The following is a 23,328-nucleotide window of genomic DNA, read 5'->3' on the forward strand; positions in this document are numbered from 1 at the left end:
ACTATGTGTTTTCTATTGTCTCGCAGAAATGTCGTCACGTTCCTCTTTAAAAAATGGTTGTATTTATAACAACCAATATTCATATAAACAGGTTTCTTTTCAGGTGGTTAAGTGTTAATTTAATGTCCTGATGGATTTTTCAGGTTCTGAAATTCAGTGTTGTTTTAATTTTAAAATTTTCTAGACTCATTACTTTTTTAATATCAAAAGAGATTTTAACTTTACCATTGAATGAAATATTCCATTACAATATGTTATTTATTTGAAGGAATAATATAAGGAATCTCTTAAACCGTATGCTCTAGTATGTCCTATTACACTGCTGTTGTAATATGATAACAAATCAAACCTACAGTCTTCCACATGATTTTTACATCCTTTTCATGAATGTTAATAAATTACCTCACTTAACTATCTCTTGGTAGGCAGTTAGATGAGGGACAGTTTCTACATTGAAGTACTGTTTTTATAGAAATTTTAAGGGGATATAACCATTTATAACTTAAAATGTAATTTTCTTTGTCTCTAATGTTTTTACACTATGGCAATTGTCTCAAGTTACTGTATGTGGAATTTAAAAAATAGTTTGTTGCTTTAAAATAAAGTAAATTCACTTATTCATTTTAAAAATGTTTAAAACAACTGTAGAATCAGCTATTATGTTAATCAGATGTGTACTCCATTGTTGTCAGTTACAGGGCCAATATTACTAACATTTTCATTGATATCTTTATTCACAGTATCCTAAATCCTTGTGTATTTCACGTGTCTTTGATGTGTTGTTATTTCTAATGTCTGGCTTTCATTGATGTTACTTTTTTTCCTCTAACAAATTATTCTGTTATGGAATGTTTCTGCAGTAGGGGTGACTATTGGATTTACCATATTCGACAAATATTGTTAAATATTTTGCATTTTAATGCCAAATTCATTTACTTTTAGATTAAGTTAGTGATTGAGTCCTCTCTTAGTGACCCTTAAAGTCACTTGTTAACCACCTACTATTAGGTTAATTTTTCATTATCAATCCTTTTTTTTTTTCTCTTGGCAACTTGCTATTGGCATTTAACGAAGAAGGTGTTATCAAAACAGCATATATATGCAGTGAAGTATTTGTCTTCTGGATAGTCTTCAGACAATGAGAGTTTTCCCCAGGCTCATTCTTCCTTGTAAGGAGACCCTTTAAATTCTCTCCTGTGCTAGAGTGTGGACTGTATCTTGAAGAGCACGTTGCCATACATTGCAATGAGAATTCACTATTTGGCCAGCAGAATGTATCATAATACATCTACTGTTAATTTTTTGAATTGTACCTTGATTGGCCAAACTAAGGTATTCATATTCAGTTAAATAGATCTCAGATATGTTTTCATAGATAAATTACAGTCTTTGGGCAATTCTTGTTTTTCTGAAGCTTTCTTTTACAGCAGGTACAAAATGATTGAAAGGCTTTTGCTTCAGTTACTTAAAAATTTCCTTGAGCATCACAAAGAACTAAAGGAAGTACGGTATTTTTGAAACTCACATCTTTGTGTATTTACTGATACACAATAGAAAGGATAACTACACAAATAACAATAGTGGTCTCATCTCTTGCTAAAACCACAGTGAGTTATTTTTCATTGCCAACATCCTAAGTGCTGATAGGAAAAAAAGCACCAATAAAAACCAGCTTCATTTGTGTTACTAATTTAAGACATTATACTCTTGGATCAAAGAACTCTAAGGTTTACCATATTTTTCTTCAGCTTCAGGTAGACTGCTTAAGCTCAAACATTGAAACTAAGAATGCTATGTCATAATATGAAATTCCATAGCTATTATAAGAAAACACATATTTTGTACTAAGATTTGCTATTTTTTCAAGTCTTTACTTTTCTAATTAACATAAGCCCTAGATTGGCTTTCTTTTAGAAGGCTTACCCATAAGTCACTTTAACAGTGTGCTTCTCTACTGAGTCCGCAGAGCCAATTCAGACTTTTTCCACTATTGCTTTTTAGCACTTTTAAAGTTTGAATGCATATGCATCATAATTATCCCTTTTATTCTATGAAAGTAGTATAAATGATTCTGTACGGAGTCTCAACATAATCCTACCCTTTTTTTTTTTTTTTTGCTTATTTCAGCTACTTTAGTATTTAATTTCTGTGATTTTACTCTTTCATACCATGAAAAAACTAGTAATACTTTTCCTTTCTTAGCCACCATTAAATACTTTTGACGTGGATCTTGAACACTGTTAATACTGTTGCTTCTACTTGATACCATTGTAAATTATGAACAGTCTAGTTAATGCAGTGTAGTTGACCTTTGAACAATACTACTAAAGTGTGCAGCTCCATTTATATGCAGATTTTTTTCAGTATATACACTACAGTACTATAAATGCATTTTCTCTTTATGATTTTCTTAATGCCATTTTCTTTTTTCTAACTTACTTTATTGTAAGAATAGAGTATATAATATGTAATACAACATGTGCAATATGTGTTAATCAACTATTTATGTCATCAGGCTTCTGGTCAACAGTAGGCTATAAGTAGCTAAGTTTTGGGAGAGTCAAAAGTTCTGTGGATTTTTGACTGTGCATGGGGTCAGCGCCCCAACCCCTGCTTTGTTCAAGGGTCAACTGATAATATTTGTCTTTTGACAAGCACCATGGAAAATGGTAAATAAATCAGAAGTGATCCATGGTTGGACTTGTTCCTATAGGCTACTATAGAGAAACTTCCCCCATAATCCATTAATACTGCCAACAGATAGGTGTGTGGAATCCACCTGAAACACTCATTTTCCCAGGCCAAGATCACACCTCATCACATCTGCTTGTGTGACTAGGTTGTGAGGTACAATAGGAATCTGCCCATGGCATTTTCCAAATTAGTCTCAATTTGTTAAATACTAATATAGCAATATATTATTTAGCTTTTACTATGTTGTTTTAAGTATCAGTGAACAGGTCACAAAAACTTTGCCTAGAGCACTAAGCAGTTTTCAAACTGCAGTCTCTAAACCAGCAGCCTCAGCATTACTGAGGACCTGTAAATTTAAATTCTTACTCCCCACCCCAGACCTACTGAATGATGGAGCCCAGAAACCTGTGTTTCAGCAGGTCCTTTAGGTGATTCTAATACACACTGAAGATTGAGAACCACTGATCTAGATATTATTAGTACATGTTCACATTTTTTTACCTGAATTTTGAAGTGTTCTACTAATATCTTAGATAAAAGGTTAAAGTGGTTGTTGCCATTTGGTATAAAAATCAGATATTTCTTAGGTGAATTGTATTTTTAAAGTAATGAGAATAGGAGCTTTGTAAAACCTTCTTTTAATCCAAATTTAGTTCACCTACTACTCTTCCATGGTTAGATGTTTAAAACCATTGACTGCTTTAGAATATTCTCATTAACAACTAAAATTATCTTGAAAATGATAAATATTTTTAACAGTTCATTAGAGTGATACAGAATAATGTGTAATCTCCTTTGTGAAATAACTTGTATTCCATTTTCATTTGGTTCTTCATAATGGTATAGTTCTTTTTTACCTAAATTTTTTTTCACTTGTTTTAAAAAAAATTCTAAAACAGAACTGAGAGATACTGCTGTAGTCCATTTGTACTTGCAGTGACAGAGAAGTTCAGCTAAGTAGCTCTGCACAGCATATCCTGAGACTAGGAAAGAGAGTAGCATCTTATACTTTGGATAAGAAGGGTGCAAGTAAAGTTTATTGGAAGACTTGATGCTTGAGATGAATCATTCATTCATCATATGTATTGAGCACCTACTATATAATAATTGCTATTTTACATACTGGAAGTACAGCATTGAACAAAATAGATGAAATCCTTGCTCTTGAGAGCTTAACAGTTCAGTGGTGGAGACCAACAATACATAAACATACAGTATGTCTGCTGGTGATATCTGCTGGGAAGAAAAATAAAATAGGGGGAGATAGAGCATAATGGGGGAAGGGGGCATGTTATATAGGAAAATCAAGGAAAACCTCTCTGATGATGTAATATTCAAGCATATTTCTTGAGGAAGATTAGAAGAGAGAGAGCCATATAAGTAAGTAGGGGAAGAATGTTTTAGGCGAAGGACTAAAAAGTATGGAGACCCTGAGGTGGTCGTGTGCGTGTTCTTTGTGTGGCTGACAAAGAGGCCAGTGTGGCTGGAGCAAGGAGAGTGAGCAAAGTGGGAGATGAAGTCGAAGTGGTACCTAGAAACCAGATCACAAAGAGTTTCACTCAACTTCCCCTAATGTTAACATCTTGCATAATTGTATTATGATTATCACAACTTAGGAAGTAAAACTGGCACAATAATATAAACTTGAAGTACAGACCATCTGGATTTTACCATTTTTTCCCCACTAATGTCCTTTTCCTGTTCCAGGGTCCCACGTTGCATTTAGTTGTCTTGTCCTTGTCAGCTCTCTTCTCTTCAGTTAGTATCCGAGTCTTTCCTTGTCTTTTATGACCTTGACACTTGAAAAGGACTGGCTAGTTATTTTATAGAATGTCCCTCCATTCAGATTTGTCTGATATTTTTTCATGATTACATGAAGCTTATTTGTTTTTGACAAGAATACCACAAGAATGCCCTTCTCAGTGTACCATATTAGAGAGCACATGATGTCCATTTTCTTATTACTGGTAATGTTAATCTTGATTTCTTGTGGTATCTGCTGGATTTCTCCACTGTAACTATTTTTCCCATTATAATTAATATCTTGAAGGAGGTACTTTGAGATTATGCAAATATCCTGTTTCTTCTAAACTTTCACCCGCTAGTTTTATCATTCATTGGTAGATCTTGCCTGTACAAAAATCACTGATGGTGATTTTCTATTTTCCTCATTCCTTCACCTGTTATAATCGTTCTGAAAGAGCTATTTCTTCACTCAATTTATAATCAGGATCCATGCAGACTCATGGCTGTTTATTTTTTTCAATGTATTATAATCCAATACTACAATAACTGGTTTTGTTCCAGCTTTGGTGTTGAGAACTCTTTCAGGTTGGCTCTTGTGCCTTTTTGAAGTGCTTACTTTTTGAGCATTTGCATATCAGAGGCTCCAGACCTATCTTATGTTATACCCCAGCCCTAGAATCCACCACTCCTCCAAGGAAATTAGGGTCCTCTTATTACATAACGGTATTTAGAAACCAAGATCTGGATGCTGTATGAGTTCAGTCCTCTTAGTAGACAGTTTGAAAATATACGGGGTATATGTAAAGACATATAGTATTTATTTGCATATCTCTATGTATATATAGTAAAAACATTAGTTCATATGTTACATCTAATTGTGATCCAGTACTGCAACATTAATTCTACCCTTCCCCTTTCCTTTGTAGCTTTGTTCTCCATCAGTGAGAAACCAGGCTCACTTTATCTGCATATTTTATTTATTTGTTTAGCCATACATACCCATAAAATAACTTCACAGTTGCTAGCCTATATCCCTGTGAAGAACAAATTTATTAGAGTACAGTATTTATGTACAGTACTTTTTGTCTTTAGCCTAATATAGTCAGAAATACTGTTTTTCAAAGTATGTTAGGTTAACTTTTCTCCCTCACCCTCTTCAGTATGGTTTTATTATTCACTTCTAATATAGTTACAATCATTTGTTACAGCTTTTATTCCATTTTGAGATTCCCCATTTTCTAAAAATTCACAAGTGGTAAATTTCACTCTTTGTTTGGGTAGGTCTTTTGGTTGCGACAGATGCATAGAGTGTATATCTGCCGCTACAAACATGACATAGAATTGTTCCATCCCCCAAGATACCCTGCTGCTGTCTTTTGTAGTCAGCCCTTCTACCTCCTGCCTTTGGCAACCACTGGTTGCTTTCCATCCTCCATCTTTATAATTCTGCCTTTACGAGATTGTTGTAAGTGAAATGACACATTATATATTCTTTGGGGTCTGGCTTCATTGTCCTAAAGTACATGTAAGATTCATCAGTGTTCTTGCATGTGTTGAAAGTTTGTTCCTTTTTGTAACTGAGGAGTATTTTAGTGTATGGATATACCACAGTTTATCTACTTAGAGGACATACAGATTGTTTCCAGCTTACGATCATTAGAGATTTTTTGAGTACCTGATCTAACTTCTATTTTTCAAAAGGATCATTTTGACCACCTTGTCAAAAATTAACTGAGGGGGTAGAGAAGCCTAGGGCAGAAGCACAAAACCAGTTAGAGAAGTTACTTGCCCAAATATGCACGTTAGGTGGTAAAATTAGAATTCAAACCCAGGCGGTGTGGCTTCAAAGTCTGTGCTCTTAACTGCTACTTTTTCTGCCCTTTGAAAATGAGTGAATCTCTTTGTCAATTACTGCTGACTGCTCGTGTTATCCACAGACTAAGGAATGGATTTTGAAATCTGGGGTGTCACTGGTAACCTTACAAGAGCAGTTTGATGGAATAATGGAGATGAAATTGTAATTCAAGAGAAAAATGAGAGGAAAGGAAGTAAAGACTTAAAAGACAAGTAGAGACTAGGTAGGTAGGTCAGGAAGAAAATTTGTGGCAAAAGGCATAGCATATTAGTGTAAACCAGCATGATGTGTATGAAGACAATGGATAGTTTTGCATTATAAACATCTAGGATGGAAGGTGGGAAACTGATAGAAGGTGAGAGTAGAGGGATCGCCAGAGGTCACATGTCAAAGTCCCATGTAGGCTAAGTTGAGTAGTTTTAACTTTATGCTGTAAAGTGTGGAGAGTCATTGAAATATTTTTGATGAGAAAATAATATTGAATTTGTGTTTTAGATTCCTCAGATAGCAGTGTGATAGGTGGATGGGCAGGAAGATAGTGAGGAGAGATACTGAATGTAGGGAAACAAAAGACACTTAGAATATTCCCAGTAAGAAGTGATAGAGATCAAGTTAAGGCAGGAGGGAAGTGATTTTAAAACTTTTAGGAAGCTGAATTTGTTAGAAATTGGTATGACTGATCAGATATAGGAGATGAGGAAGAGGGAAGGAAACCAAGCATAAATCCTTGAATGACTGAGTTGTTGGTATATTTCGTTTACTGAGATAGGGGATGCAAAAGAAGTGAGCGATGAGTTCAGTTTTAGATCTGAGTTCGAAATGCATAGAGGCAGCCTCAAGTAAAGATACTCACTAGAGTCTATAGAGTTTTGGTAGAACTAGATTGGAAGTTGTTATCCCTTTAAGACATTTGAAGCCATCGTGTTTAGAGTGTGTACAGAGCTATTTTTTGTGCTGGTAGAATGCTTATATTTAAAAGAGAATAAAGGTAGGTATGTCTACAGAAGACATCGAGAATGAGAAGAGGAAAATCAAGAGAATAGTGTCATAAAAGCCAGATAAGAAGTGATTGTCCAACAGTTGTCCGTTGCTATGGAAAATCATGGCTGCTGAGGATTTAGTGTACATTGAATATTTCAGTGTGACTGCCATCAGTGACCTTGATGAGAACAGTGTCACAGAATTGGTAAAGGAGAATTCAAAATTCAGAGAGTTGGAGAAATAGAGACAGCAATTTACGCCTAGTAGCTGTGAAGAAAACAACACTAGCTTGAGAAGGAGAGGGTGTTTTTTTAAAGATTGGAATAGTGTACATTGAGTAGCAGTGGAGAAGTTGAAGATTGCAGGTCAGAATGGATGGGCTTTCTGGAGGCCAGGACCTTGCTGTAGGTTAGGATGGAATCCAGAACACAGGTGGAAGGTGTGGCATGAAAGACCTTCCCTCGTTTAAGATTGGAGAAAGAGATTATTGCAGGTTATTGTGGGTTTATGTTTGGGATGGAGGAGGAGTTTCATTGAAGTCTCCATAGTCTAAGTAAATATTGTCAGATATTCAAAGTTCGTTCTTTTTTAATGATGTGGATTTATATGTTGTGAGATTTTAGTAGAAGATGTATGATTAAGCCTTGTACTTAGTTTTAAGGTTTCATTTACTTTAGGTTCTACAGATACATCCTGCTTCAATAAAAGAACTAGTGAGCATTTTCTTTACTAAGTATCAGGGTATCTGTCTTATAGGCTGATTTCGTAATATATATTAAGGAAGTATTTTACTTTATGTATTTGATTTGACAAGTGATTTGCCCTATAGTATGTCCAAATCCATGTAATGATACACTTATTATGATGAATATTATTTATCATTTGCCCAGACAGGCTATCATAAAAATCAGGCTTATATTCAGCCTACTGCAGTTTTCTGTTGGTTGGGAGAGCTTTCAGTATGATATGAGGAAAAGTGCTTAGAGACTACCTCCAAGCCCTTAGAAAGGTAATCTTTTTAACACAATCTGAATTCAGTAGTCTCTTTGTGATTCTGCAGAAAAGCTATCTTTGAGAGTATGGTTTCAGATTGTTGGTTCTTGAATCAGGTAAAAAATAATTCAGTCTGTTCTGTGGGAGTAGTGTTTCAGCCACTAAGTTTTCCAGAATTCACAGGTACTATGAAGAGATACCTTTAGGCCTTAGAAGAAATTAATGAGGAACTTACTCCCACAGAATGATGATTGTTACAGACAACTCTTAAGAGTTTATTATCATTTTTGAGAATAATGAAACCTAAACTGCGTGTTTCTATATTTTCTCATAAAGGGAGACTTCTCCTGAGGACGAAACAGTAGTTTAAGTTAAGATTTTGTCATTGTTAAGTTTTAAGCATAACTGTAATCCAAGTGTTGAAATGTATTTTGCCATTAGGTATTTCCCCCAACGTGCGTATTATACATAATAAGCATTGGTCAGGGCTCTGTCAGAGTACTGCATCCAGTATTTAGCCCCTCTATTTAAATAACTTACAGAAACAAGTAAACAAATCAATGTCCAAAGAGAGGAACAGAAGTGTTTTACAATTTGATAGAAATGTTTATGGGGGAAAAAGGTTAAATATCCTGACATTGTACAACTAGAGTAAAGCTGTTTAGTTTGGGAAACGTAGCTCTTTACCCCAAATTAATAGTCTTCAAATATGCACCAAAATCTTGATAATCTGGAACCTGGCAATAATGAGCTAGTCTGGATAATTAAAAGGGTATCCTCTTAAAAATTGAAGTCATTTTGCTTTAACTGCTTTTGATCGTAAAAAGTTATGTGCTTTCAAAAATTCACCAAAAAATTGAATACAGTTTGAATTAATTCAGAGTAATCTGCCTGGACGTCACTTAATATACCATCATTTAATATACTCTTACTAGGAGAACTGTTTGCCCCTATCTTAAATCATTTTTACTGCTGTTTTGAATCCTTTTTTCCCCTCCCTAATTTTACTCTGTTTTCTTTGTGGTTAGTTTCTTTACCCTTGACTTATGTTCCTAGTTATAAGGGGAGAGACCCTACTCTTGTAGATTTTGGTTTTACGTTAATGGAAATGATGCCTTCCAAAATGGGGAAAGATATAATTTGGATTATTTTAATTTAGGGCCACCTTTTTGAACATGAATTAATATAATATGCCATCAGTTAATACGCTGTCGTTATGAGGGCTGTTTGCCTCATCCTGAATCATCTTAATCTACTACTTTTTTGAGTCTTTTCCTCCTCCCTAGGTTTTTTTCTTTTCTTTGTAGTTAATTCTTACCTTGACCTGAATGTTTCTATTTATAGAGCTACTTCTTACCCTCAGAATTTTGTTTTTGCTTCAAATAAGAGAAATTGGATACTAGATTATCAGGATAAACTCCAATTTCCAGAAGGAGCTGGAGAAGAGTATTTTGAGAACTATTATGATATGGTTAGCGTGGATCCTATCATTTCATAAAGCTGAGCAGCTAGGATATGGATGATTTTGTATCTGCTAAAGATCCAGAAAAATCATATTTAGCTGAACCATTGTAGGGTTAGGCCTCCATTTTGTACAGATATTCAGACTTATTCACGGACTAACTGGTGGGCTCACATAAAAAAATAAAAATAATAATAATAATAAACAGAAATTTGTCATTGCCTAATCCAGAATTATAATAGGGAGCTGTCCTCCCTCTACCCCCACCCTAAGCGTCTACCTGTAGGTTCTCGGCTTTCTGTAGAAAATGTCATTTTCTCTTCCCAAATTATTAGCCTACTATGAAGGCTTTGAGTGTTGACTCCTTTAAACAATTTTGTGTAGTGAAAGTGGCTATAAAATGGATTTTTGTTGCTATCGCTTGCTTTAGTATGGGTTTTTCCATAGTAGATAAAAGGTTTTAGTTTTATGGGTTTAGGATATTCAGTTATTGGACAGAAAAACGGCACCACAATGAAAGCACTTTCATTTATTTGAAACAACTCTGACTATTGAGGATCCTTTGATGTTAAAAAGTAAGTTGTTCATCTTTTAAAATTCTGAGTATCTAGTTTATTTACTCTTGCCATCATTTCTGGAGCTACCAGAAGACTATTATTTGCAGCTTGCGCTGCGTAGTTTTAGTCAGAGTTCCTCGGATACATTAAGTGGTATAATTACCAAACAAATTCTATATAATGCAGCTTTTTAAGTGTGTTTTTCCCCCTTAACATTCACTCTGAAAATAATTTGATGTGGAAATAGGTTATAACTGTACTATCTGTATTTAGTGTATTTAGTTCTAGTGACTGCTCAAAAGAATGAGTATTATTTAAGGAAATAACAAAAGGAAATACTAAGTCTTCCAGAAATAATTATGATTATTTTATATACTTTAAGAACTGTTTGGTAATGTGGACTCAAACCTACTTGATTTCACATTTTTCGAGTTAAAAATTTTTTAATAGGATGGAAAAATACTAGCTTATCTTAGAAACATTATAAACTCGTCTAAATACCCTTTTCAAAGCTCTGACGTGGAACTTGGATCCTGTTAGGCAGGCTTTTTTGTGGGCGTATTAATTCACATTCCACCTGTCAGTACCTATAGGTAAAGACATGAAACCACACCCTCTGTTCTGACCTTTTCCTCAGGGGACACTGACTAGAATCCTTTGGCTCAACGTGAGAGGCTATTTGAATAGCTCAGTTCAGAAGAGCTTTTACTTTTGAACTGAGTGAAGCAGCAAGAACAAGGGAAATAATGTTGCAACTACATTTCTCAAGACTGCTACTATGGAGATTTCAAACTTGACCTTCCCTGCCAGGTTCTGTTTGGAAGGCTTACTTATTTCCACAGATATATTTGATACCGAAAGCAGTTTTATGGCTCGGCTAATTAGATATTTATATTTTCATTCTTCCATTCTTTAAAGATTTAATTATTCTAGTTAAAAAGGTGTTTTTCTGCTTTTATTTTTTTTGTCTTTGTTTTGTGGTTTTTTTGATGAAGACTGGTGGAAATGCAGTTTTTTTAAATTTGTGCTTTTTTTCTTTTATTGTTCATTTGTATGAATTAATGTTTATTTGATAGTACTAAAAGGAAATTTTCATACTGCTATGGTATGTCTTGATAAACTAAAAAGAATTTTTTAATGTAGTGGAAAACTGTTAAAGCAAGTGAGGAAAGTTGGCAGCTGCATCTACTAGCATGGATTCTTACCGTACCTATTTGGCAACTGTCAAACTCAGTGGTTCATGGTTGGAAGAACAAGATGAAGACATTTATGAGGTTGAATCTCGTGTGCCTTTACCACATCCTTTTCCTCTGTGTGAACATTTGGATGAAAATAACTCTGTCATTATTAATACTTCCATTTTTCATTTTATTCATAAAAGAAATGGGCACATATTAAAACTTATTTCTAAAATTTCACTGCCTACCCCTCCTTATTCAGTAAGTATAAAAAATTTGATTTCTTATACTTTTAGTTTATACTTTCAGTTTTTTATACATTTAGTTGAAAAACCTATATAATGAGAAATGAACTTTAAATGTCCTTAGGAAGGGTAAATGGAATAGAATCTTGTTTTGTTATTGTTTCATGTGCTACTACTCATTTATCCTGATATATTGAAGAGCTAAATTTGGTCTAAGAGCCCCAACTTGGCTATGTTTTTGATTCCAGAAAGCAGAGTGAGATAGTATTAGTTTTCCATGCCAGGCAAGCTGTTTAAAAATATCCTGCTTGTCCTTAAGAATCTTGCTTTTATATATTGATGATGCCAATCCTGAGGAAAAATGGAATGATTATATTGAGGCAATGAGCTTTGTGGTACTTAAAACGGCTAAGTCCATTGATCCAATTAGGAAATGTTTACAATCATATGGTATTGGCTGTAGTTCTAGACAGGGGAAAAAAATATGGATTCTAATTTTAATTTTCTTATTAACTCATAAGGAGCTTATTTTTAATATGGTTATTAATCCAGTGAGGAAATACTGTTTTCTGCTTTTTATGTGAAATGTATTTTATAAACATTGTTGAAAGTATTTAGCGTAGTTAGTATTTCAGGTTTATTTAACATGTAAGTATGTTGTGAATGATTCACTAAAAGTTATTCAATAAAACTACAAGTTACTCAGCACTTTTTATGACTTTCATGGCTTTAATTGTAATACACTAGCTAATATTTAACAGGCCAGATGGTTTTCGGAATAGTTTTGTTACCTTCCCTGAAACTTTTATATTAAAGTGACAGAATATTTATTGATGCTTTATACTTACTTTTAATGTAATAAGTTTCTTAATTTATTTAGAAATGCTGAATATGAAATTTTTATCTATTTCATGTTTTTAGGTATTAGGTATTATACATATAAGGAATAGATCAAAGCAGGTTAGAAGAGTCTTTTTAAAGTACAGATTATTTAGGTGAACATTTGAAGGGAGTCTCTTATTCCAGTAAAGTATGAGTGCCATTTGCTATAATAAATGAAATTTGTTTGCTAGCTTTACTGTATTTGATTCTTCTTTTTTTTTTTTTTAAAGATTTTATTTATTTGACAGAGATAGAGACAGCCAGCGAGAGAGGGAACACAAGCAGGGTGGGAGGAAGAAGCAGGCTCTCAGCAGAGGAGCCTGATGTGGGGCTCAATCCCATAACGCTGGGATCACGCCCTGAGCCGAAGGCAGACGCTTAACCCCTGTGCCACCCAGGCGCCCCTGATTCTTCTAACTTTTTAGTTTTGTTTTGTAAAACTGAAGTTCTTTCTTGTGGTTTTATGGTAAATAAAGGTTGCTATAGATCTTGTCAAGAAGTAGAACATTAGAAGCAAAAATGTTATTTTCTTAGATATTTATTTTGTTGTAAATGCTAAATGCCTTGTTGTGTTTGTACAGTAAATTTGAAAAAGGAAAAGAAAAACTGTCCTTTTTGAACTCTTTCAAAAGTTTCATGTATTTACGAGGCAACCATTTTATAATGTACAGAAAAAAGTTACATATCTACATATGTAGAAGCAATTGATATGTTTTAAAAATATAGGCTGTGATTGTATATTCAGAAGAGTAATTATATATAAATTAGTCCTTTATGGTTATGTTTTTTATAGTAAAAAATCAATATATAGTATCCACATTTAAAGGAAAATACTGTTTTCCCAGTCAAAGTAAAAATGTGTATAAAGTTTTATTTTTTTGAGGTAACAACAACATCACAGATATTTAGGAAGTATTTTGTGATTTAAAATGTATGCTGATTATGTATTACAAGTCTTAAATGTGTATTCATATGATCCCCAAGTAATAGGTTGTAAATGATATTTAACACATCCTATTCAATAAAACAAGAATAATCACATATTCGCTATTTTGGAAATTGACTTAGAGTGACCATAAAAATCTTTATTTAGTAGCTCTAAAATCTGTTTGCTGTGGTAAATACTACTCAGATGTGAAGAGCAGAAATCTTTAAGAATAAAATACACGTAAATATCATAGTTTTATAATACATTATTGATATTTGACTATAAACTAGAAACCACTACATTTGATTCATGTTTTAAATGTAAAACATGGTAATATATTTCTAACATACTAAGTATTCTGCATGTAATTTTACAAATTCTTAACATTGTGAGCCTATTATTAATATATATGATAACTGCTTTTTAAAATTTTTTAAATAGTGTTAATGTTATAGGACTAAGTACTAGAAACATTTGAGCTCAGTTTTTTCTCATGTAGTTGTTTAAAAACAGGGGCACCTGGGTGGCTCAGTCGGTTAAGCATCCAACTCTTGATTTCGGCTCAGGTCATGATCTCAGGGGCCCCACATCAGGCTATGTGCTGGGTGTGGAGCCTGCCTAAGATTCTCTCTCTCCCTTTCCCTCTGCCTCCCCATGCCCCACTCTCCCATGCTCGCTCATGTGCTCTCTCTCTTTTAAAATAAAAATAACAGACAAACAGGTGCTGACAGTCAAAGTTCAGAACACTAAGGCAGAAACAGTGCTTTTCTGTAATTTCATGGAGCTGGTAACAGTGATCACTGTTTTTTGAGAGCTTCGGCCTGAGTGTGTACTTGATGTCATCTTTAAAAATTGTGTAAGAGTATAGTCATGCCAATAACAGCTTGTTAATGAGGCTGTACTTATGAATAATTATGGGTAATGCCTCTGTATTCTAAGGTTTTAAAAATAAATTGAATATTCATATAGAGTCCTATAGATGTTTCATAGACGGACAGAAATATAAAGCTTTTAGTTGAAACATGGGTTATAATAATTTCATTTTGTTGTGCCACTATGATTTTGTTAATTGATGCCATTATATTAAGCATATATTAGTTCCGCATAGTGTATAGCAGGAGTCCACAATCAATAAATGTTAAATATAAAAGATACCAAGTTTTTCATAGAGTGCAATTACAAAAAATTCTTCAGAAAATACAAAAAGAGCCTTTGTGTCCTTAACTTTATATCTCTGTGTGATAGAATACAGATCTACTGATATGAAGTGGTTTATATTTTCAAAAGAAGCATTTTTTGTTTAATAAAATTGGAATGCATCTGTTATGTAAAGTTGTATGTAGCTAATCTATTTGTTTACTGACTTTTTCCACCTACTAATGTTAGCATGCACTGGAAATATTAAGTGGCTACAGTTCAACAGTATGTCTTTACTTTTATTTGAAAATCTTTTTTTTTTTTCCTTAAAGCTTTAGTGGGGAATGATATTGGCCTTCCCAACACTTCTGTTGTCTTCCTTAATGTATGCTTTCCCTCCTTTTTTAGCTTGAACATGCAAAAGTTACACAGACAGAGTTGATGCGGGAGTCATTTCGACAGAAACAAGAAGTGACCGAGTCCCTTAAGTGCCAAGAAGAATTGCGAGAGCGCCTTCATGAGGAGTCCAGGGCCAGAGAACAGCTGGCTGTGGAGCTCAGTAAGGCTGAGGGTAAGCAACTTGCCGTTGGCAACTGAGCATGGAAAAATTTCAAGTCTAAAATGAGAAATTTTGGATGCAAGCCAGATTTGAACATTACCAATCTACTCTAATTTAGAGTGACCACTGAAATGTAGTTGCAGTTTGTCTTCGGAATTTCTCAGGCAATTTTTTTTTTTTTAAAGATTTTATTTATTTATTTGACAGAGAGAGACAGCCAGTGAGAGAGGGATCACAAGCAGGGGGAGTGGGAGAGGAAGAAGCAGGCTCCTAGCGGAGGAGACTGATGTGGGGCTCGATCCCAGAATGCCGGGATCACTCCCTGAGCCGAAGGCAGACGCCTAATGACTGTGCCACCCAGGCATCCCTCTCCAGGAAATTTTAAGAACTGTATATACTTTTAATTATCAGAGAGTATTTAATGGAGGGGTGCCTGGGTGGCTCAGTCAGTTAAGCGTCTGCCTTCAGCTCAGGTCATGATCCTAGGATTGTGGGATCCAGTCCCCACATGGACTCTCTGTTCAGCAGGGAGTCTGCTTCTGCTTCTCCCTCTCCCTCTGTCTGCTGCTCTGCCTACTTGTGCTCTCTCTCTGTCAAATAAATAAATAAAATCTTGAAAAAAAATTTAATAGAATTACAGAAAGCATTGAAATTTTTGGAAAATACAGAGATAGATGATGGTGATTTGTTACCGTCCCACCATCCTAAAGCAAGTCTTGTAATTTAGCGATGAAAAGACTGAAGCTGAGAAATGTTAATAAATTGTTCAAGGCCACCATTAAATGGTAATGCCAGGCTTTATGCCTCTAAAGCCTCATGCTGTTTATATTCTGCCACAGTGTTGTGGGTGTTGGCCTTCTAGTATCACTTAAAATATCAGCTTTCTCTAGTACATTTAAAATGTGATTTGGTTCACAAGCATCTGATTTATATTAAGCTTTCCAGGAACCTATTTATATCTGTGTAATAAAGTGAGTTACACCTACATGATGTAATACATTAGCATAGCAAAATAATAGAAAGTTCAAAGGAACTTCATATTTAGGCACAAAGGTTAGCAGGAAAGAAGTTGCATTGAACGTACCATGATTCCTACTGTCATCACCACCAGATTCATTCAAAACATTTAATATGTTGGAATGAAGTTTTGTTAACAGTATACCTTTTATTATTTATATAATAGCAAATGGTAAGATTTGAAATAAGTTATAACCCCATTTCCTGTCAATTTTATCTTATAGGTGTCATTGATGGCTATGCAGATGAAAAAACTCTTTTTGAAAGGCAAATTCAGGAAAAAACTGATATGATAGATCGTCTTGAGCAGGAATTGTTATGTGCAGGTAATAGATTACAAGAATTGGAAGCAGAGCAACAGCAGATCCAGGAAGAAAGAGAATTACTGTCCAGACAGAAAGAAGCTATGAAAGCAGAGGCAGGCCCCATTGAACAGCGTATGTATTTTTAGATCTTGTATATGAAACATTCCTTAAAAGTTCAGGGTGGCTCTTTTCCCCTTCCAGGGCTTTTATTCATGTATTTTATATGGGGATTGAATCGAATTGAAAGAAAATCTCCCTCTTTGGTAAATGTTTTTTTAGCTAACCATGTTGAGTCAGGGGTGTTTTGTTTTCTTTCTTTTTTCCTTTGGCAGATTTTAACTGGAAAAGATAATCCTTTGTTCTTGAACTTCTCCCTTAAAAGGAAGCTACATATAATGAAGCAGGATATCTTTTTTTTTTTTTAAGATTTTATTTATTTATTCGACAGAGATAGAGACAGCCAGTGAGAGAGGGAACACAAGCAGGGGGAGTGGGAGAGGAAGAAGCAGGCTCATAGCGGATGAGCCGGATGTGGGGCTCAATCCCATTAACACCGGGATCACGCCCTGAGCCGAAGGCAGACGCCCAACCACTGTGCCACCCAGGCGCCCCGAAGCAGGATATTTTTTAAACCATGTAAGATTAAGTACTTTTAATAGAAAGGCAGCAAAAATGTGTACTTGCAATAAATAACAAAGAGCACTGATCCCGCACTCCTAGCAAGCAGGTAGGGGTGAATTTCGGCTGCAAAAGAATAGACTGAAAAGGTCGGTGACTGTTAGAAGCAGGCAGACATCTGGTTTAATCTGTGTAGGAATTCAAAGAATATACAATTTATAAGTAACTTTTAATCTTAAATGAGAAATTAGGTGTGATATCTTAGGTTTTTTGGTAGTAAAAAAATGTCAGTCATTATAACAGTGGAACTTTAAATCCTTTTAATCATATCCTCTCACTTTTGTAGTACACATGCAGTTAGAATTATAAATGTGTTGTTCACTAGTTGAATTTTACCAATTTAGAAATACAGCTTACAATTTTGTAATATGGTGAGGTTGTTTCTGGTGCTCAAATTTGTCTCACACAGGTTTAGAGTTAGACTTTTTAATGTGCAAAGTATATATATATCATACATGTAAAATATACAAGAAATACTGGGACATCAAAATGTTACCAGTGGTTTCAACTTTTACTTCTAATTCTTTTTGTGTGTACGTATTACCCTATTTTAGGAAATAGACATGTAAATTATATCTTTGTTCTGTATGTGTGTGTTTTCTTTCTATTCTTATAGGACTAGTAGATGCTGCAGTCGATGCAGCACCTGGAGCAGGTGTGTTTGTACAGTTGCATGGCCAGTCTTTGGGTGGTAAACTTACAACTCCAAAAATTGGGTGACCCTTGGATTTTCAATCACATATCTTTACTTTTCCAACTAATGTAACTCTAATTTTGCTGTTGTGTTTCATACTTACAGTTTTTCTCTTTAACAAAAACCTTTACTTACAATAAAATACATATTTATATTTGAAATTAACAACTGAGATTCCTAGTGATCATCATCTTATATCTGTTTTTCCATAGAGCTTAAGATCATTTCAGTTTTTTACAGGAACAAATACATTAAACTCTTGCAGCCTATAGCTTTTCAAAATGCTCTTTCTAAATCAGGAAATATAAGATGATGGTAACAATAGGATCAATGAAATTTAGTAAAGAGACTTTCTGGTTCATTTACTTTTATATTAACGTCTAAATCAGTATTGTTTTAAAAGGAAAGCTATTTTCTATAGATTCCTAGTCCTGAGTACATTGTTGGCAGACTGGTTAGTGTAAAGACTCTCAGGTTATGTTCCTTTATTTTTTCATTAGAGCATTGTTTTACTTTGCTATTTATACTTAATAATTGTATTATTAATATTAATAATAATAGCTAACACTTATATACTCTAGGCACTATTCTTTATGTTTATTAACTCATTCGATCCACAGTAACTGTTAGAGATCAGTACTATTTGCTATCCCCAGTTTACATATAAGGAAATTGGAGGGCATCATATTAAGTTTCACATAGCAGATAAGTGGCAGAGCCAGGATTTGAATACACAATCTCTGCCCTTAAGCACTACACCATACTGCCTCTCATACTTGTCACTTTTTCTTGATACATATATGTATGAGCATGCAAGACTAACTCAGGAATATGGATCTAATAAGGGGAAAGACTAACAGGAAATTCTGTTTGTAGTTGTATTTTTTTTTTCTGTAACTCTTACTTGTCTTGGTTAAAAATTTACAGCATTTGATCTTCATGTGTATTGTGTATGCATATAAAAGTGACTTTATTGGTTTGATTTTTGCCTGAGGTGAGTTATTTCTGTGCTTAAATTTAATTAGACTTTGTTCTTTTCCTTATAGTGAAAGTGGATTTATTATTTTTTTTTGGTCAGTTGCTATGGCATTTTCACAAAGTATTGTTTTTAGTGACAGGATGATTCTTTTTGTTAACACAATATAAGTTTTTGATACTAGCTTGCTTGCTTATATAGGAATATGATTTTTTGATATTTTCACAGGAACATTTTCCTTTTTTACATGAGTTTGAAATAAAATTCAGATCTATTTCATGAAGGTAAAATTTGAGCATAGTTATGGGTGATACCACTATTATTAATTACGATTTAACTTAGATTATTTTTATATTTATAAACAGAATTACTACAGGAGACAGAAAAACTAATGAAGGAAAAACTAGAAGTACAGTGCCAAGCTGAAAAAGTGCGTGATGACCTTCAAAAACAAGTGAAAGCTCTAGAAATAGATGTTGAGGAACAAGTCAGTAGGTTTATAGAGCTGGAACAAGAAAAAAATGCTGAGCTTATGGATTTACGACAGCAAAACCAAGCACTGGAAAAGCAATTAGAAAAAATGAGAAAATTTTTAGATGTGAGTATTCTCAACTTGAATATTGATTTTTCTCAGTGGAATGCTTACTTGCTGTTACTCTAGGTTGTGACTTTTAAATTCTGAAGAGACTCTTGAATTCTAGCATTTTCATCTATATGTGTTTTCTACCAGTTAACTGAAAAGCACTATTCCAAATAAAAATTCTAATTTTATTGTTCACCTATCACAGTTAAAAGCAGTATAAGCAGATTATAAATAAATCCTACCAGTTAGCCTTTCCAAATTCAGAGTTAAGAAGCTTGTCCAGGTCTTTCCTTTAACCAACTGCCAAAGCAGGGTGAGGATCCTAAGAGCTAACTGGCCAACACTGTTTGACCCACAAAAGATACACATGGTAACAGTGTGCTTTGGGAGACGGGACCGGGACAGTTGTTACGCTGTCATTACTCTCTTCCAAAATGATATTAAGTCTCTAATTCCACATGGATTTTCTTCTTTGGTGTGTCATTTAAGGCCTCTTCATAGATCAGGGAATCAGATTCTGACACCTTTTATAATTTTAGATATGAAACCTAGATTAGGATGAAAGAAATTGTTCTACTAAATAATCTGTTGTGCTTATTTTTTTTAATGACTAAATTAACAATGGAATTCCTCTTTTGTTCCGAAAAAGTAAACTCATTTTTGGGACAATATTTTTATTTCAGTCTGTATTAAACATTACTTAAATTTTTAAAAATGTTGTGCTTCAAATAATGTTTAAATGCATAAATTTTTATCAAAGAGCCCAAATAAGCTAGGTACCATACAAGAGGTGTTACCTTTTTAAACCTTTTGGTTTGGGGTATTCTGTGGTCATCAGTTGTCTGTCTTCAAATAAAGCTATACATATAATTAAAGGGAAGGTAGCAGAAATAATAGCTTCAATATATGTTTCATCTGTTACTATTGTTATTTAAACTTCAGGAGCAAGCCATTGATAGGGAACATGAGAGAGATGTATTCCAACAGGAAATACAGAAACTAGAACAACAACTGAAGGTTGTACCTCGATTCCAGCCTATCAGTGAACATCAAACTAGAGAGGTAAGAATTTTACTGATGTTGTCTGCCTTACAATAATTTGTTTATTATGTGTAAAATAAGACATGTATTGTGAAGAACTTAAAGGAAATTCTATTATATATAAATCTTCAAAATCAGAAAGTTAAATATTGCTTCAGTGTGGAAGGTTCTTGAAACTCTAAAAATTGTTTGCATTGAAATGTATCTTCTAGTGTTACCCAATTAAATAAACGTCTCTGCTTATTTTTCTATTCCCATTCCCAAAAAAACTGATCAAAAGAATTGTCTGTATTCACTTTTTACTTCCCCATCTTGCATTCTTATCTCAGTGCCCTGCAGTGAAGTTCCAACCCCTCTGTCTCAGTGGGACTTCATATCCTCTTTTTCATTGAAATGATTCCTGTGAAGGTTACCAGCCTTATATCTATGTCCAGTAATCATCTCTCTGTCTTCATCATACACAGTGATTCAGAGGCTTTTCATTACAGCCGTCTTCCTTAAACACTTTGTCTTCTGTGACATACCTACTTCATCGGTCTCTTTCTCTAATCTTGGTTTCTCAACCCAAATAAATGATGGAGTACCCTAAGACTTAGTCTTGGGCCCCCTTCTTTCCTATTAATATTCTCTTTGCAGCAGTTACATGTAAAGAACTGTGCATTTATACCTCCAGCCCTGACATCACTTTCAAACTCTGGACTTGAATATTCAGATGCTCACTATATCTCCATTTAGATATCTCAAAATTAAAATGGTCAAAAGAGAGCTCTTGATTCCTGACTAGCCCCCACCAGAGAAGGACAAGAATAAAACATGTTCCTTCTTCATTTCAGTAAATGTTATACCACCTTCACCTTCCTCATTGCTAAGACGTAGTATACATCCTTAATTCCGCTCTTTTTCCGAGCCCCTATTTCCAACCCATTGGTGAGTCAGATTGCACTACATCTTATATCTTCCTATTCTTTCCATTTTTATTCATCTCCTTAAATCCTAGCTGTCACGGTTGGGCTGGATAATTTTGGTAGCCTCATTACCACTCCCCCTGCTCCTACTTTTTCATCCCAATTGTCCATTTCCTCATATAGAAACATAGAACTCCAAATTAACCAAATGAATGCCACATGAATCAGGGAATATTTCTTGTATAAATTGCTAACGATGGCTTGTTATGGTAATAAAGAGATAGTGCTTGCCATTAATCCATCCTAGTTTGAATCATGGCTCTGCCATTTACAGGTGTATGACAATGGCTAAGTCACTTTTTAAAACTTTTTAAAATTGTTTACTCCTAAAATAGAAATTGTAATAGAACCCACCTCATAGGAGTATTGGCCTACTACATAGACATAAAATTGTTTTCAGAAATAATAATAGTTAATTTTTTAAAAAAAATCTTATAGAGGAGAGTTAAGATGGCGGAGGAGTAGGGGACCCCTTTTTCAGCCGGTCCCCTGAGTTGAGCTGGATAGGTACCAGCAGCAGGAACATCCACGGAATCAGCCTGAGACGCAGGAAGATACATCTGGATCTCTACAAATGAACATCTCCAGCGCTGAGTATCGAGGTACGAAGCGGGGAGCCGTGAAACCGCGCACAGATATCGGAAGCTAAACAGAAGGGGGAGGGAGCCGCCGTGTCAGGGCGCCGGGAAGCGGTAGCCACCTGCAAGGGGGAGCGGACAGACCGCGGACCCGCACGCTTGAGACAGCAGACTGAAAACGGGAGCACCTGGAGCGCGCGCGGGGCGGCTGGCGGCTGGCGGGCCACCTGCAGCAGGGAGCGGGCGGACCGTGGACCCGCACCCTGGAAACAGCAGACTGAGTCCGTGAGCCGGGAGCGTGCGCAACCAAGCATCTCACGGAGCTCCAGAGCTCCGGTGTGCTCACTGGATCGAGGCTGAGACCGGGAGTTCCGGGAGCGTGCACGGGGCGGTTGGCGGCTGGCGGCTGGAGGGCCACCTGCACGGGGGAGCAGGCGGGCTCGCGGTCAGCACCCGCGAGACCCCAGACGGAGACCAGGAGCTCCGGGAGCCCACGCGGGGCGGCTGGCGGCTGGCGGGGTTGGAAACACAAAGGACAGAGACGCGCTAGCCCTGGAAGTGAGGGCTGGGACGCCGGGTGTGGGGCACACAGACTGGGATGCTGCAGGGTTGAGCAGCACCAACAGAAACAGAGTTAAAGTGGCCAAAACACCAGTGGAGAACCATCTGCGATCCCTCTGTTCTGAGACAGAGGCTGAATTTCAGCCGCTGCTGCTCTGACTCTCAGAAGAGGCAAAACCGCCAGGGAAAGCCGCCAGAGAACAAAAGCCCGGAAATACCNCCCCGGAAATACCGGCTCCCAGGGCGCCCATCCCCATCCCCCCTCGCAGGGGACATGGAGACTCTACCCAAACAGGGTTTTTTGAGTACTGGCCAGCAGGCCCCTCCCCCGGAAGTCAGGCTGAAAAATCAAGAAGCCCACAACCCGGAGCGCCTGAGTGGCGCAGTCATTAAGCTCCTGTCTTCGGATTAGGGTGTGATCACAACATTCTGGAAAGGAGTCCCTCATCGGGCTTCTCTACCGGGACCCTACTTCTTCCTCTCCCACTCGCCTGCTTGGGTTCCCTTTCTTCCTGACTGTCTGTCTCTCTCTCTCAAATAAATAAATAAAATCTTTAAGGAAGAAGCCCACATCCCTAAGATCTCTATAAAACAAGGGCGCACGGCNACTGGGTCCCAGTCAATAACTTGGGCTCTGGACAGCCCCGCAATCTCTCATCAGAATGACGAGAAGGAGAAGTCCCCCCCAGCAAAGAAAAGATAATGAGTCTGTG

General features: G+C 35.8%; 1 protein-coding gene across 5 annotated transcripts in view; it reads left to right on the forward strand.

Annotated features, from left to right (window-relative positions):
• The window catches only part of AKAP9 (A-kinase anchoring protein 9), a 188,307-nt gene that overhangs the window by 124,494 nt on the left and 40,485 nt on the right, over positions 1-23,328 (forward strand). For 4 of the 5 annotated variants that reach the window (XM_034667617.1, XM_034667627.1, XM_034667622.1 and 1 more), the window contains 4 exons: positions 15,067-15,229; positions 16,459-16,671; positions 19,253-19,485; positions 20,413-20,532. In XM_034667617.1, coding sequence (XP_034523508.1) covers positions 15,067-15,229; positions 16,459-16,671; positions 19,253-19,485; positions 20,413-20,532 — 729 coding nt within the window. Of the gene's footprint in view, positions 1-11,406; positions 11,728-15,066; positions 15,230-16,458; positions 16,672-19,252; positions 19,486-20,412; positions 20,533-23,328 lie in introns of those variants that run through there. The other variant, XM_034667633.1, reaches the window with a different exon arrangement.

This window comes from Ailuropoda melanoleuca, chromosome 1 (assembly GCF_002007445.2).
Source record: "Ailuropoda melanoleuca isolate Jingjing chromosome 1, ASM200744v2, whole genome shotgun sequence".
Lineage (NCBI taxonomy): Eukaryota > Metazoa > Chordata > Mammalia > Carnivora > Ursidae > Ailuropoda > Ailuropoda melanoleuca.